We start from the raw sequence: 15,887 nt of genomic DNA on the forward strand, positions 1-15,887 counted from the left end.
TTACTCAGTGACCGATTTGGTGTGCAGTGCTGTCATTTCTCAATACGCTTCCTGCTCCTGCTTTTAATTCTTGGTCTCACTGCTGAAATCATATGGCACAGTCCTGTGGTTCTCAAAAACCACTAGTAAGTGGGTTAGTGCCAACTAATAACAGAAAATTACTTGGGGTGTTCATAAATTTGGCTGGAGATCTACAAGGTGGTCTAGAAATCAAAGTTAAATGAAAAACATTTAGCACATTCATTAATTTGAATTCCAGATAATGGTCTATCACCATGCTTAATTAATTATGTCTTAAATAAGATCTTTCTCCTGAGGCGATAAAAGACTAAAAAAAAGTCTGAAATTGTAGATGAGGGACCCCAGTTGCATCAATATAATGGCCAAAGCAGCGACTAATCTTCCCATTGAAAAAGGAAATGAAAACTTGATTGAAAATGTATTTGTCCTTCCCTGTTTCCTGCACTGGCTGAATGACGTGCTGATTTAGTATTTTGTTAACTACATGATCAGAATACTGTTTCATATAGAGCAAGCTCATGTTAAGCACAGCAGTCAAGTTCGAGGGAGAAGATCGCACTGCCCCAAAGTCAACGGCAGACACTGACGATTACTGGAAGTAGTGCTAGGATGATGGGATCATGATGTTTGTCGAAACTTCCTTAGCAGTGTTAACTTTTTCTGGAAAAAAATTCAAGTAGAAGTCATTAAATGATGTAACTAAAGACCATCAACCTTTCTTTTGCTTAAGCAGAAGGAAATAGGTTGTATTTTAAAATACAACTCTCTACTCTTAGGTTTGTTAAAGTTGGGAAAGTTTTATACCTGGTGCTGGGAGCTGGCACGAAACTTTACATGTAGACGAATGATCTGAAATTAGCTAAATCTGCAATGTACAGCTGCATTTAAAGAAAGGAAGTAGAAAAACTTCTCCCTTCTCTTGTCTATTGATCAGAGGAAGTTGCAAACCAGCCTTTCAAATCGGTGAGCAGCAGTTTGGAAGCACTGCCTTTCTGCCTCATTAGTGAATCTGCTGTCCTTGGCTGACTCTCCACAAAACTGCCTGCCAATAGTTTTTCACACTTGAACTTCCTTTTACTGTACAGAACTCCATTCTCAGTAAAAATCTTAAAAGTCCACTTCTGTAATCATTCACCCCAATGGGCAATTGCATTTTCCTTTCTTCATAAACACATATTACTGTATTGGGTCGTCAAGCAAGTCATGACATATTTTTCTGATTTTCAGTGTAAAAATGTGTCATGACTTTCCCAATGACCCAAAAGATTTGTACACAATGAATGCTTTCCCCAAGATCTTTAAAGAACTATGCAATTATTATGATATAAATTTAAATTTCAAACTGGAAATACGTTTTTTCTAATAAAACGTTTTCAATGCCTAGGTGCGTAATTTCGGATGCAGTTATATTTTTGAACAAGATGGAGCCTGTCATTCCTTTAAAATGTAAATGTTCCTTAAATTTTTCCCAAATCCATGATTTCACATAGCAGCTCTTTAAAAAGATATCCCGGGCCGGCTGAGTGGTGCGATGGTTAGGAACTGGCTTGGGACGCCAGAGGGCCCCGGTTCGGATCCCACATATGAGGGCCAGTGACACTGCCCTCTACAGCTAAGATACTGAACAGCAGCTCGATCTGGAGCTGGGCTGCTGTGGGTCGCCAGCGGCCACGTAGGCTGCAGCCCCTGTGGCAGTGGGTTGCCATGGGCTACCGTGTGTAGCCAGCAGCCAGTGTGAGCGGCCAGCAGCCGCAGTGAGCGGCCAGCAGCCGCAGTGAGCGGCTGTCCAGAGGCCAGCGACTGATCTGCCTCGCCCGGGAAGAGCGCAATGATGGTGCCAACTTGGGCCAGTGAAGCGACGACCTCCAAGGCTGGACTGGGGAACAGAAGGACAGCAACTTGTCTGTTCCCCTTCCCAGATTCCCCAGCGCTGTTCCCATCCCCCCAATTCCCCAATTAAAAAAAAAATCTTAAAAAAAAAAAGATATCCCAACAGATGAAGCAGTGCAGTCTCTTAGGCACCACTTAAAAACTCCAGGTAAATAAATATTGTATATGGAAGTCAAATTCAGCAAATCAATTGCCTCAGGCACAAATAGTACTATTTAAACATGCAGATTAATGGATATTAGGAGATTTAACACAGCAACAATTACTTATTCATTCTGTTTATTGGATCGAAAGGGAATACAAACGATTGGTTAAGTGCTACGCGCACTGACATGGAAAGGTGTATTAAAAAAAAAAAATCCCAGTAAAGCAAATTAAAGTTAATGCAGCTTCAATTGAACAAAAATTTAAAGACGTTTAATATACTACACATTCATAAAATAAAAGTTTAAGGGTGTTTTGTAAATAATTAGTAGAACAAGTGAAAATAAATATCAAAGACCTGAAGTTTTTTATGCTTTAATGAAATAATAAAGCAAAGAAATTTAAACGACTAAATATAATCTGAGAGGCAGTTAAAAAAAACAACAACAAAAACAAAACCCCCCAAAGTTTAAGAACACAATCCTTTGAAACATTTAATCAGTCCATAGCAAATAGTTATCACATACCAAAAGCTCTAAGTGTTAACTAGTTCCACCACAATGCCATGTAAATCTTGACAATTTAGAAATCTTGAGATCACCACTTAAGTTCTTTTCTTGATCTCTACAGCTTGGTTTGTAAGTACATACATGCTTTTGTGGATCTATTCCCCTCGCCACACACACACATTTTCAAGGAGCCAATAACATTTTTCCATCTGTGCCTAAAAATGTTATGATTCGGTTTTAGCACATTGACCCTGATAATGAAAATGTTTCAGTTAAAGATGGGGACACAATTTCAATCTTATAAAAATATACCAGTATTAACCAAACCTTCAATTCAGAGAGGGCACTTTACATGTGCACGGGACTTTTAGTAAAACTGACAAGATTCTATAACAGCTGTTTCCAGGCCCTTTTAATGAATTAAGTACTCTCTCTCTTCCACACGTACAACACACATAGACACACAAGCACACACGCACACTTTTATACTATTAGTTTCATTAAATCCAGGCTATCTGGATTAAGTAGATAGGGGATGTTTTTAGTTTTTGTTTTTGCAACTATAGGGCAGCTACTGTAACAATAGCTTAACAACACTGAAAAATTTCAATTAAGTTCACCCTGTTTTTAGAAAGTGTCTAAGTGTAAATGCAAATTCACCTCTTCTTTTAAATTAGCAGTTTATATTAAATCAGACATGGTTTTTGAAATGGAAGTCATGTTTTGGAGAGCAAACCCAAAAGAGAGCTGCTCGAGTCTAAATGAGAAATTGAAGTAAAACTAAATCAAGATATTTATACATTTTTGAGATGGGACAAAAAGGATATTAAGAAAAATGTCTTCTTTCGTCCCCATTCAAAAGCAGCCATTCTTCTGCTGTGAAAGAAACTGACATGGATATGTCCCTTTCAAGAGATGTACGATATATTTACCACTGTGAGCAGAGGTGATAGGGTCACAGTTCTTGTGTGCAGGAACCAACATCCTAAAAAAGAAAATTTCAAAATGGGGAGGGGTGGGAAAGAGGGGGTTTCTATTAATGTCATGGAATGTCACTCTAGAGGGACAACACTCCTAATAATAAAAATCACCATACTACTACTAGTGTGATTCCAGATTAAGAAAATACTGACAAAAATTGGATTTTTTTTTCCCTTTCAACTAGCAGGTTATTTTAATTACTTAGTTTATATTTAAAGTTAGGTAACCCCTTTTTGGTTCTCCCACCCACTAAAACGGGCCAATTTGTAGGGAATGTTTGCAAATACAATTTCCTGTTTAAACTACTTACCTGGTTTAATATACATTTACCTGGCCAATAAGATTAACAGAAATGTAACTGGCATGAACACTAATAAAGTACAAACCCCCAAACTGAAGCTCTGTCATCCCTCCCAACTAATTCCCCACTCTCATGGTTTATCACCACCCACATGCCAATCTTTAAATCCCAAATCCAACACTGTACTATTAATAACCAATTATTTGGAGGAAAAAGACATTTAATTCCATACTTGCTCTAGCCCTTAATCAACGAGTAGCAACAACGAAAACATTTTTAAGCACATGGAAATGAGCCTACTAACCTGATTTTTGGAGCCAAAATTCTCCACTCTATTTTGATCTATGTGCAAAAAGTATTGGTACTTTTCAATTTATACATTTGTTAGTATCTTGTGGCTGGCTTGATAGTTTACTTATATATTCTCTCTCTTAACCCTATGCAGACTATAGCACTCTCCGAAGTTTTCAGTTACATCTACGGGTTAGACCATCCTGTTATCAGATTGTACCACAAAATCCTAGGTTTCTTCACCATTTATTTCATTTTTCTAGCAGTCACTGCGTGGCAAGTGCATGAAATAGACGTTTACAGCAAATTGGCACAGCTAAGTACCAGTATATGTAGGAAGCTGCCCTGTAAGACAGACCTGGAACACAAACTCACCTAGCTGCTGTAGAAACCTTTGCATAGTTGTTACTCCTTTTTAATGGAGTTATAGTCTTGTAAGATGTGCCTCCCTTTGACTCCACTTTTTTAAGTGTTTTTAACTGTACTTCAGAAGCGCTCTGAGAACTCAGATCTAGGTGTTGGGTGGGTGAAGTATAGTAGAATCTGAGTGCCAAATTGCCCCTGAATGGGCACAAATCTCAAAGAATGTTACTAATGTACCCAAGCACATTGGAACCAAATTTGTAAACAAATGTGGAGTTTCTAGGCCACACTTTGTCAGTGGTGTTACTGTAGAGACTGGGGTGTATTAATGGCTTCAGGGTATAATACATGAATCACTTAAAATATGAATAGGTTTAACTGTACTGAGGTAAAGAGAAGTTGCCACTTAATTATATACAGTTACCAATGAAGATTTTTATTCAAGCTCAAAGTAAAAAGTAATTTTAGTTAAGAAAAATGAAGTACCAGATAAACTATAACATAGTTAACTTAGAAGTATCAAAACAGGAATTCTTGATTCTCTAAGTGGTGGTCTCTGCAAAATGGAGCTTAAAGAAATCTTTTACATACCAATTTGATAAAATAATCTGCTGACCACAATCTGTCTTTTTCTCTTACTGTGAGAGCTTTTGGGAGAATCTGTGCTGTTTTAAGGCCAATTGTGTTTTTCTTTCTTCTCCCCTTCCCTGACTTGCCCGTCTCTCCCTGCTGCCATCCCCTACCTCCCACCCCCCAACGGAAGAATCCCTCCTTTGTGGATCCTGTCTACTCATGGTAATAATACACTACAGACTTGGCTGGACCTAATGGGGAACTTGGTACAAGACTTATTCGTCACCAGAGTCTTATTTTTGGGGGTATTCCCACTCCTCTTTCCAACGTAACAGCTGTGGTCATCATATTTATCCTCTACCGAAAAAGGGAGGGAATTTCAAAGGAGACTAAGGATGTTGTATTCAGCTGTTACGGGGTTTAAAAGCACAATGTGAACACCAGGCTTTTGGCTTATTGTAAATGTTGCATTCTCAAAATTAAAAGTGCTTTTCCATAAAGGAAACCTTTCCTTAAACTAAAAAGGGAGGGGAGAAGGAAAGACTATCCACAGCACCAGTTTAGAATGAGGTTCAGTATGGCAATATCTGAAAAACTGAGAAGGAATATTCTTTAAATTTATGTATTCCTATATGTCAAAACATTAAGGGCAATTAAGAGACATGACTATGAAGTTTTAAACCCAGTTTAAGTATGTTTGTAACCTGCTGAATTCTTCTAACAAGCTCAATTACACTATGAATTTCCAAAGTGGTTATATCTGCTGATTTCTACTCTCTCGCTAGATCACACCAAAATGATTCCCCAAGTTGAAAACAACCTGGAACCAGCTTTCCTGAAAACCTAAACTGACCACCGATCTCTCTTGTGGGTATTTAAAATTCTTTTTGAATCTTGAATTTCTTCAAGATCAGGTACTGATGTTACTTCAGGAATAAAACAAAAGGGGGAAACCTTCCAAGCATCCCTCTAATTTCCTGTGCAATGTCCTGCCAAGCACTGTTTCTGACCATGTCTCGTGTGGTATTCCAGAAGAGCATCAGTTCTAGTGTGGAGCTACGTCATAGAGGAAACTGTTTTTAAGCTGGTTTAGATTCCAAATGTATACAAATGAAGTCACTTTGATCCTATAAATACTTCTTAATTTATTTTTAAAAAATTGTGCTGTTAACCCTTTTACGGGGCAACAAGCTATGTGAAAAGTACAAAACTTTTTGTCAAATGTAATATTGAGAGTGCTTTTGACATAGTTCACTGGTTTCTCATCTGCATCAGAATATACTGCGACACGGGCAAGGCTAGAATCCATGAACCAAGCTGCAAAGATCTCAAGCTAAATAAGGCGGAAAGATTTGGAGAAACAAAAGAAGGAAATTCTTTCCTATCCAATGTATACTCTTCAGACTAATGCACTCTTTCTATCAAGCCTTCTAAACTGTTAAATAAAGTTTTCCAAACAAGCATTTAAACTTCATTACACAGAAGAGCAACAAGAATGGTATCCCACCAGTCAAAAGGCAGGAGGGAAAAAAATATATATACTGAGTTCAATGGGTAAGCCTGAATGTAGCACAGTTCTTCACAACCGATGGGGGGTAATTCAACACGGTGTCCAACAACGTTCTAACGACGTGCTTCATCTCAACTGGTTACTATGAAGCAAGGTGTAAATGTTTGGCCCCAATCGGGCTTCAGAAATGGTTCTTTTTTCATGACGAGCATGTCTGTCCAGCTATCAATCATGTTTGTTTGCACCAAATCCCAAGCCATTAAAATACGACTAATTTAAGTTAAACAGAAGTCGTCTGCTCCAAATTCGCCATCAACTATCCATGCTACTGCATTCCTCTGAATAAAGACAAGATAAATTGGGGGGTGGGGTGGGGTGAGAAGATGGGAAGGGGAGAAAAAAGTTACCATTAGATATTAGAAACTTTTAGTATCAGCATCATATTACAACATATAGTAACATTAAAAAAAATCACATCAACACAGGTTCTTAATACTTTCATCATAATCATTAAAACAATGTGTCTGCATCATGTCTTAGGCTATTAATATTACAGTCTAAACTCGTGATTATTTTGAATATCGTAGAATCCAAGTGAATATTGGAATCTCATACTTTTAAAATGAACCTTGAAATAGTTACACAGGATAGAAACATCTTCATGATAGTTTACAATAGAAAAGAGGAAAGAAAGATCTGGAAATCCAAGGTAGAACTGTGTATTTATTTCTCCTTTCAGTGGCTCAGTTTGAAATTCTGCAATATCACCCTACTCTTTTGTTGGGGGGGAGGGGTATTTGCATCACAGCTTGATTGATGTAATTCACGTACTATACAATGTACTCATTTAAAGTGTACAATTCAATAGTTATTATTAGTATACTCACAGAACTGTACAGCCATCACCCCAATCAACTTTAGAATATTTTATTCACCCATTAGCATATACAAACCCCCACCCCCAACCCTCAGCAACCATTAGTCTACTTTCTGTTTCTATGGATTTGCCTATTGGGGACCATTTCATATAAATGGAATTACAATATGTGCTCTTTTGTGTCTGGCTTCTTCACTTAGCATATCGTTTTCAAGGTGCATCCAAGATGTACCATGTGTTAGGCACCTGAGGCTCTCCTATTTTATACATGCCTCAAAAAACATACAGTATGGAACTCTGCTGCTATAATAAAAGGTCAGCAAATTCTGTTTTAAAATGGAGCGATTAAGTGAAATATTTTTATTTAAATGGCTTATATAGTGTATCTCAGGGTGTTATGATTTTTGAATGTCATCTTTAGCCTCATCTATATTTTTCAAAATTTCTATTCCAAACACGTATTACTTTAATAATAATAATAATAATAATAATAATAATAATAATAATAAAACCATGTTTTCAAGCAAGGGAAAAAGAACCCTGAAGATACCTGCATAAAAGGCATATAACCAAATGTCTAATTATACAGAAGTTGTTTTCCTATTTCAGGTTTAAATGAACATCTTTTTTAGGGCTATACCTATGTTGCCAAAGCACAATGGAAAAGCTGAACTGGACCCAGATCTTATAGCTAAGCTAAAATTTGGCCTATCCATTATAGTGAGTATCCACAATTAATTAAATTCACCAAATAGCAGTGCAACTTTTATTCCACTGCAGTGGAGGCATACACGTATCCTCGAGGGTATGTCTAAAATAAATCCACTTACAATAAATCCGTTACCATAGACCTACTATTTTCCTACTTCTTTAAATCACATATGCTTATTTGAAGAAATAACTTCCAAATGACTAATAAAATCAGAAAAGCACATTTATAAAAACCTATCTTAGAGAGTGGGCCTTGAACTCTAAATAGGACAACGAAAGAAGGTAAAGATTTTTGGTTTCACAGCTGATTTCCCAGAGGAACGTTAGAATGTCATATAGTGATCTACAAATGCAGAGCAACCCTTCAAAGTTCTGAACAACTGAGCAGCAGTTCTCAAACTTTTCAACCCACATGCTCTTCATGCTTTTTACTCTCTTTGGCCATATATTCTCACCGGCCAGTAAGATCTGGTCAAGTCTTTTGCAGTTTGTACAAGGACACACAAAAAAGTATAGAGAATATGCTTTTTCAAACCACGTATGCTACCCTGATAACCCTCTTCTGCTGTGACTAACTTAACTGAGAGCTGTTCGTCATTTTTCTTTTGAAAACATTTAGGTGGGGCACAGTGTGAACAAAAAATTTGTTTCTAGGTAAATTACTTCCTTCTAAGCAAACTATGTATTTTACTTGCTCAGTTTGAAAAAAAAAAAGGATAAGCAATGTACATAAAATTTCTCATTATCTCTTCTCTCTAGTGCTGGTATCTTGGTCAATTAAGCTATGTCCTTAACTGTTAGCCTTCTGGTTTTGTGCTTTCTTCATTTCCGAGTAGCTGAAAGGAATGGAAAACACCTTTCTATCTGACCTGGCAGCACTCAAGGGCAATTAGTCTTGCCACGCTTCAGTATTCTCACTCATAGAAATGAGGATAAAAGAACTTCTCTTACAAGCCTATGAAGAGTTTATGCAAGATAGCATATATGAAGGGCCTAGCATGCTGCTTGGCACACAGGTACATGATACATTTTAGTTCCCTTCTCTTTCTCTATCCATTATGTATATCTCATGCTTGTATGCAATTGTACATGGTGTTAACAGATGTTTACCTTTAAGAATATAATCAAGATGATATTCTCAAGTTGTTCATATTCTGTATACTAGCTAGTTCTCATGGGTGTACAAGTATAAAAAGCTTCTTGCATGATGAAACAATATTTTCAGTAAGATTTTTAAAGTGACAACACTAAATAGCTAATTGGATGTAAATAAGGTGACACATTCTAGCTTAGTCTCCGTACTGTCACCAGTGACACAAAAACCACTCTGTCTCAGATTAAATTCCTACTGTGAAGTAAGACAGGTGTACAATCTCTAAAAGAGGGAAAAAATAAATTATATCCCACACTTCAAATAAAGCACTGCTTAAAACTGCTGGAACTCTGTAATAAGCAGGGCAATACTGCATCTGGAGAAAACAAAGGAAAGCTGTACAATGGTGTTACCTTCAATATTCTGGTGGTCTATAAAAGGTGCTGGTCCCCATATTCTAACAGTGCCATCATCTGAGGCGCTGGCCATCATGGATGGAATCTGTGGGTTCCAGCTCACACAGTTTACTGTACGTGTGTGCCCTGTCAGCTCCGCAATTGGCAGTTCACTACGTTTGTGCCAGATGTAAACCTTGTGATCTGAATAAAAAATAATTCAGAGAAAAGTTATGGAGTGGTTCTACATTAGCAAACCAATTCATTTTAAATTTAACATTCATTACACAGAGATATGGCTTGATTATTAAAGCTTAAAAGAACAAATCTAACATGAATAGTTTGAAAAACCATTTTAATAAAATACATTTTTCTCCTGTTGAAGGTGATTAGCTTTCAAGTCACCACAAAATCTATCTGCAATATTCTCTAATACGTGAGTAATACGTAATCACAGTCAAGGTCTTTGAATGTAAACAAATGTAGGAGATGATAAATTCTATGGAAATGTGAGGTGACAAAAGCAACGTACCCAAGTTCAAAAACAGAAATAATGAAGATCACAGATAAATCTTTCCCGAGCGCTTACAATGTACTAAGTACTAAATACTTCATGTATATAATTCAATCTTCATCACCATCATGAGATGGGCACTACGCTTACCCCCTTTTTATGGATGGTGACAGAAGCACTGAGAGGTGAAGCACCCCGCTCATGGTTAGCAGCTTGCAAATGGTGGGGTTGGGATTGAAATCCTGAGGCTCTGATCAAGAGCTCACTGGTGAGTCTAGACAACTGCCCCATATCTGCATCATAAAAGGGCTTTGCAGTAAACTATTTTATCTCTTCAGGAAGTGACCATAAAAACCAAAACCCCCAACAACTTTCAAATAAAACTAATCTTCGAAAGAAATAACCAAATAGTACAGAGCAGTGGTTCAGAGAATGGGCTCTGGCAGACTGCCCAATCCCCATCCTCCGTCAGTGCTTGACTAGCTGTGTACTGGGGGGCACGTGACTTTGCAACTCTCCCTCCGTAAATGGGGATTCGTGCTTACCGTGTCATGTCATGAGGATAAAGTTTGTATGTGAAAAAGTGTTTTGAACAGAGTCTAGCACATAATAAACACCATGTATTATTATACAAAGTTAGCTAAATATAGGTGGTGGTTCTTAAGCAGAAGGCGGAGCCAGGGTAAATCAGAAAAGTGTTGGATCTGAAGGTCTGTCAGTCAAGTACATGGTCAATGTGGGAGCTTTCAGTGGGTGTGCTGCCAACTGAGGCAACTTTAGAGTGGGGATTTGGAAGGTCCTTGGAATGTATTCCTTACAAATACACCATTAATGGAATACTGTGGTCATCGTGGGAGAAAATATATTCACTATATCCACATGGCATTCAAAACATTTTAAGAACCATTCTAAACCACCTGCGTCATAAGAACACTAATCTCTTCTCTTCATAGTTATGTTTCATTTTTAACCCTAAACAGAATATAATGTGGTTTAATTACATCATTCATCAGGCTTAGTTCTAAGTTAGTTTGGACTTAAAAAAAAAAAAATTGGCATCACTAGGGATAATGGTAGCCATACATATTTTTAAGTACTTCTGGGGTACACATTATTTCTAGAAAAAGCTACAGGGGATTGTAAGGCATATTTAAGAGCGGGGTGGGGGTGGGGGAACAGTAGAAGCAGGACTAAATAGAGCATGGGGAACAAGATCTTAGATTAAGAGGAACTAAAAGCAAGGGGAAGGCTTAATATATTTAGACCATATGAAATTAGAAACCAATGGAGAATCTGGAAGAGCATAACCTGACTAAACTAACAGGTAAAAAAGATTTTTGACTGGAAAGAAGTGAACTCACAATTGTTATCTAACAAACCACTCTTCTCTCCTCTAAATCTTATGTGACACAGTTTTATTTAGAAGAATGGATAAATTCACACGCTTCATGTTAAAATCTAAATCCCTAAATGTCTCTATTTGTCCTAATCCTTTCACACACCTTATACACAAAGGAAAAACTCATATGTCACGTGCTTCTCTTATTTACTGAGATCAGTTATTTGGCATGATGGGATCTCCTTGGAGTATAAAACTAGATTTAGTATTTTAAAAGGTGACTAACATAGTTTGCTGCTATAGTACTTAGAACAGTATACTGGGTAGTCAAGAAAAATGTGTTAAAGAAAAATATTGCAAAAATTTGCCCTTATTTATGTTTCCATCACCTTAAAAAGTACATTAACTTTCAATACTGCCTCACTTAATCTGTGCTTGCATATTTTAAACAATTTATATTTTATTTATTTATTTATTTTTCTTTCCCCCCCACTACCACAAATTATGCAGTCGGGTTTCCCACATTTGGGGAAATCGAGGGGTCAGCACATCCAGAGAACAATGGATAAGCCTCGCCCTGGGAAAACCATCTTTGTGATCATGGTATCTCCCCTGCCTGGTAAGTATAAAACAATTTATATTTTAAATGAGACGGGCTACTTCAGGCACATGCCTGCCTAAAATACTGATGTTGCTAAACTAGAGAATAAGTTTATTCAAAAAGGGAGTAGACACAATTCTGTCATTTCAGCTTTTCTGAGACCATATGAATAATCAAACTGAATTATTCTCTTTGGCCATTAAAGACATGCTGAAGATCTAATTATAGTTAATTCTGTGGAAGTTCAGGTAAAATATCATAATTAACCTTGACTTTTTAGATGCTACTAACTTCTAAAAACCACCAGTCTCATGAAAAAAAAAAAAAAAAGTCACCATATGAAAAAGTAATGATTTAACCAGGTCTTGATTTGATGCATGCACTGAACACTCCTCCTCTTGGCCAGAATGGACATTATTGATTTGTGACAATAAAGACTCAAGTCATTCCAAAAAAGGGGAAATTAACAGTGTACTGGATAAATAACTCATACAATTTTTAACATCTTGAATCTGCTTGGAGGCAAGCAGATTGAGAGAATCATAGAACTTTAAACCTATCAATATATGTGAACTGATAGTAACACAAACAATTTACCTTCACTGCCACTAGAGATGAAGTCTTCATTATGGCCTCCAAAACATGAATGAATTGTATAAAACCCTTGCGTAACACCTTGATACTTTCTTACTAAAACTCTGTCTTGCAAGTCCCATAAATGAACTCCCTGCAGACAAAAGAAAATATAGGTTATTTATTCTACCTCAATGCAAAGGAATTAAAAAAAATAATTTGTGAATATCCCTTTGCCTGATGGAACATTTTCATTTTTATGTAAAATACCAACATTCTGACAAATTTAGAGTTGATTCTACACACTTAAGGATCAAACACATGCAGTAAAATTTAATTAGTGGAAATATTTGTTTATTTATATGCTAAGTATCACAATTAAAATTTAAACTAAGCTAAATTTTTTCTGAGAATTATATTAATGAACTTACCTGAGTTGCTACATTTAACAAAGCTAATCGGCCAGTCTTTGAAATAGTAAAAGACATAATGGGATGATCTTCTTGTACTCTGTAACCAGAAAACAATTTGTAAAAAGCGACACATTATAGGAATCAAGACATTCAAGTTACCAAAATATAAAATTTTCTAGCTTAAATGTCACAATTTTGTCTGTAATCACTATAATAATACACTATCGGGCTGTCGGAAAAGTCGTGACATATTTTTTCTGTTTTTCGTTGCAAAAATGCGTCATGACTTTTCCGACAACCCAATATATTTCAGTCAAGAAAAAGAATCTGAGTTAATGATTACTAAGTATCACCTGACCATCAATCCAAATTACCAAAAAATCAAATCAAAACCAATAAAAACTCTTTTTCTGAAAGAGCAAGTAAGTTCCACTACACATTTTAATATAAATCAGATAATTACTGTTTAATGGATACAAAAAAATAGTTACATGTTCCTATCTGTAAGATCCTCGAAGTTATATCCTCGAATTCGCTGGTGTGTATCTGATGCCAGAACAGTCTTCCCATCACTCAAGCACCAAAGGCATTGCACTCGCACTCCTTCCCAGGAGTCAAGGAGATTCCCATCTAAATCCTGAGGAGGAGAAAATTACTTTAACTTCATTACTGAACAGCACTCAGGAAGCAAACAAGGAAACAAAAGAATTCTTTAGAACTATCTTTTTTTAATAAGTTTGTCTTTTCCAAAGACTGATCTCAAGCTAATTGTTCCATGTTTTTTAATCACAAAAATTTGAATACAGGTCAAATTTCACTACCATAATACCAAAGAGGGAGGGGATGACAACCTCTGTAAATCTATCTTCCCTTAAAAAACCCACAACACGGGCCGAGTGGAGCATTAGTTAAGAGCTGGCTTCGGACGCCAGAGGGCCCCGGTTCGGATCCCACATATGAGGGCCAGTGACACTGCCCTCTACAGCTAAGATGCTGAACAACAGCCCAACCTGGAGCTGGGCTGCCGTGAGTCGCTGGCAATGGCATAGGCTGCAGCCCCTGGGGCAGTGGGTTGCCATGGGCTACCGTGTGTAGCCAGCAGCCAGCATGAGCGGCCAGCAGCCACTGTGAGTGGCCGTCCAGAAGCCGGCGACTGATCTGCCTCGCCCGGGAAGAGCGCAATGATGGTGCCGACTTGGGCCAGTGAAGCAACGTCCTCCACAACTAGACTGAAGAACAAAATGACAGCAACTTGTCTGTTCCCCTTCCCCCAATTCCCCAATAAAAATCTTAAAAAAAAAAAAAACACCAAAAAAACCCCACAATACGCAGATAAATACAAAGAAAAAAATCTCTATGTTCCAAGTAAAGGTCTCACTACTATTGGAAAATAATTCAAACATTCCTTTAAAATTCATTATACTGGGGTTTGTCTTATAATATTCATAAGTCGTGAGATGGAAAAAGATCACTTACAACATTAGTCATGGCTTTATAGAACTTAGGAATCTGTTACACCAAATTTGTAACATGCTCTACAGATCAAAGCTCTTAGGACCATTAGCTTATCAAACATGCAAAGCTCTGAGAGGCATCCCATTCCCATTTTACAGATTAGGGAATTACCAAGTCACGTATCCTAAAGGTTCAAACACTGTCAGCAGAAACATACATGGTCATCTTGCACCCAAGGAATTAAGAACTAATAGCTAATAACCATGCTGAGATAATATGACACTAGATTCCATGAGTGTCATGGCCATCTTAACGAAAGAAATTGGTCATTTGTAATGGCTTACATAAAAGCCTTTATGGTAAGTGATCTTTAGCTACAGAGAATGATTTGATGGAATTTATTATCTTGTTTAATATTAGTCCTGAAAGTGCCTATTGGAACTGCTAGGCAGTAATATGAGACATGGAATCGAGACAGACAGTAATGACACTGTGTTTGTATCATAGTCTACCTTGTCAGCCTTTTTACCTATTACTTATCTTTATCATCCCAACAATTCAAGATTAACAGGGCAGCTACTGATCAGAAGAGACCGCAAATAAAGACTGAAAAGTTATCTGGTAGCATTCATCACTACTTTAATTCCTCAAAATACTTAAGATCGTCTGCTCATGAAATTCAACATCTTTTTTTTTTATATATACAAAAAATTAAAAGGACCAAAACCTCAAAAGAAATTAAGTACTAAATCTTTTCATTCCTATACATTAGAAACTTGTCTATTAGAACTTAGTAAAACAAAGTTAAAATATTTTAGTAAACGCGAAGTCTATACTTTCTACAAATACTTGAAATGGTTAAAAAAAATAAGGAAAAAACCCACAGAAAGTTCTACTGGACAGTGTTTATCTAGACAGATGGCAAAGGTCTTCCTACAGTATATTCTATAAAAGACAAGTGAATTCTTTATTTAAACAAATCTAAATTTGCTTTTAAAGAAACAGACATCTGAAAGTGGCACTAAATACTCACACACTGATAGAACTGCCCACGCTGACCTCCAGTTACAAAGCGTTTCCCATCTGGATTCCAAGCCACACTTGTTAAACTGTCTTCATGAGACTGGCTCATTTTTGTCCTTAGCTCTCCCGTCTATGAAGAAACAAAACTGTGAATAAGACCTTCAAGATACCCCTCAAAAGGGAACGTGTAAAGAAAAAAATAAAGAATACTAATTGGAATATCTGGTTAGTTTCCCTAATTAGAGAAATAAATTGTTTTAAATTGGCCTTACATAAAAAGCTTGTAACTCTCAGAAATTAAAGACCTGAA

At 36.9% G+C, this 15,887-nt stretch overlaps 1 protein-coding gene across 5 annotated transcripts in view; it reads right to left on the reverse strand.

Moving 5' to 3' along the window:
* Positions 1-2,173: 2,173 nt before the first annotated feature.
* WDR26 (WD repeat domain 26) overlaps positions 2,174-15,887 on the reverse strand; it is a 39,909-nt gene continuing 26,195 nt past the window's right edge. For all 5 annotated transcript variants that reach the window (XM_019631998.1, XM_019631999.1, XM_019631995.1 and 2 more), the window contains 6 exons: positions 15,588-15,707; positions 13,591-13,736; positions 13,118-13,196; positions 12,711-12,840; positions 9,678-9,863; positions 2,174-6,921 (listed from right to left, as the gene is read on the reverse strand). In XM_019631998.1, the coding sequence (XP_019487543.1) occupies positions 6,896-6,921; positions 9,678-9,863; positions 12,711-12,840; positions 13,118-13,196; positions 13,591-13,736; positions 15,588-15,707 (687 nt within the window). In that variant the 3' untranslated portion in view covers positions 2,174-6,895. The remainder of the gene's footprint in view (positions 6,922-9,677; positions 9,864-12,710; positions 12,841-13,117; positions 13,197-13,590; positions 13,737-15,587; positions 15,708-15,887) is intronic.

Source organism: Hipposideros armiger, unplaced genomic scaffold (assembly GCF_001890085.2).
Source record: "Hipposideros armiger isolate ML-2016 unplaced genomic scaffold, ASM189008v1 scaffold_1060, whole genome shotgun sequence".
Taxonomy (NCBI): domain Eukaryota; kingdom Metazoa; phylum Chordata; class Mammalia; order Chiroptera; family Hipposideridae; genus Hipposideros; species Hipposideros armiger.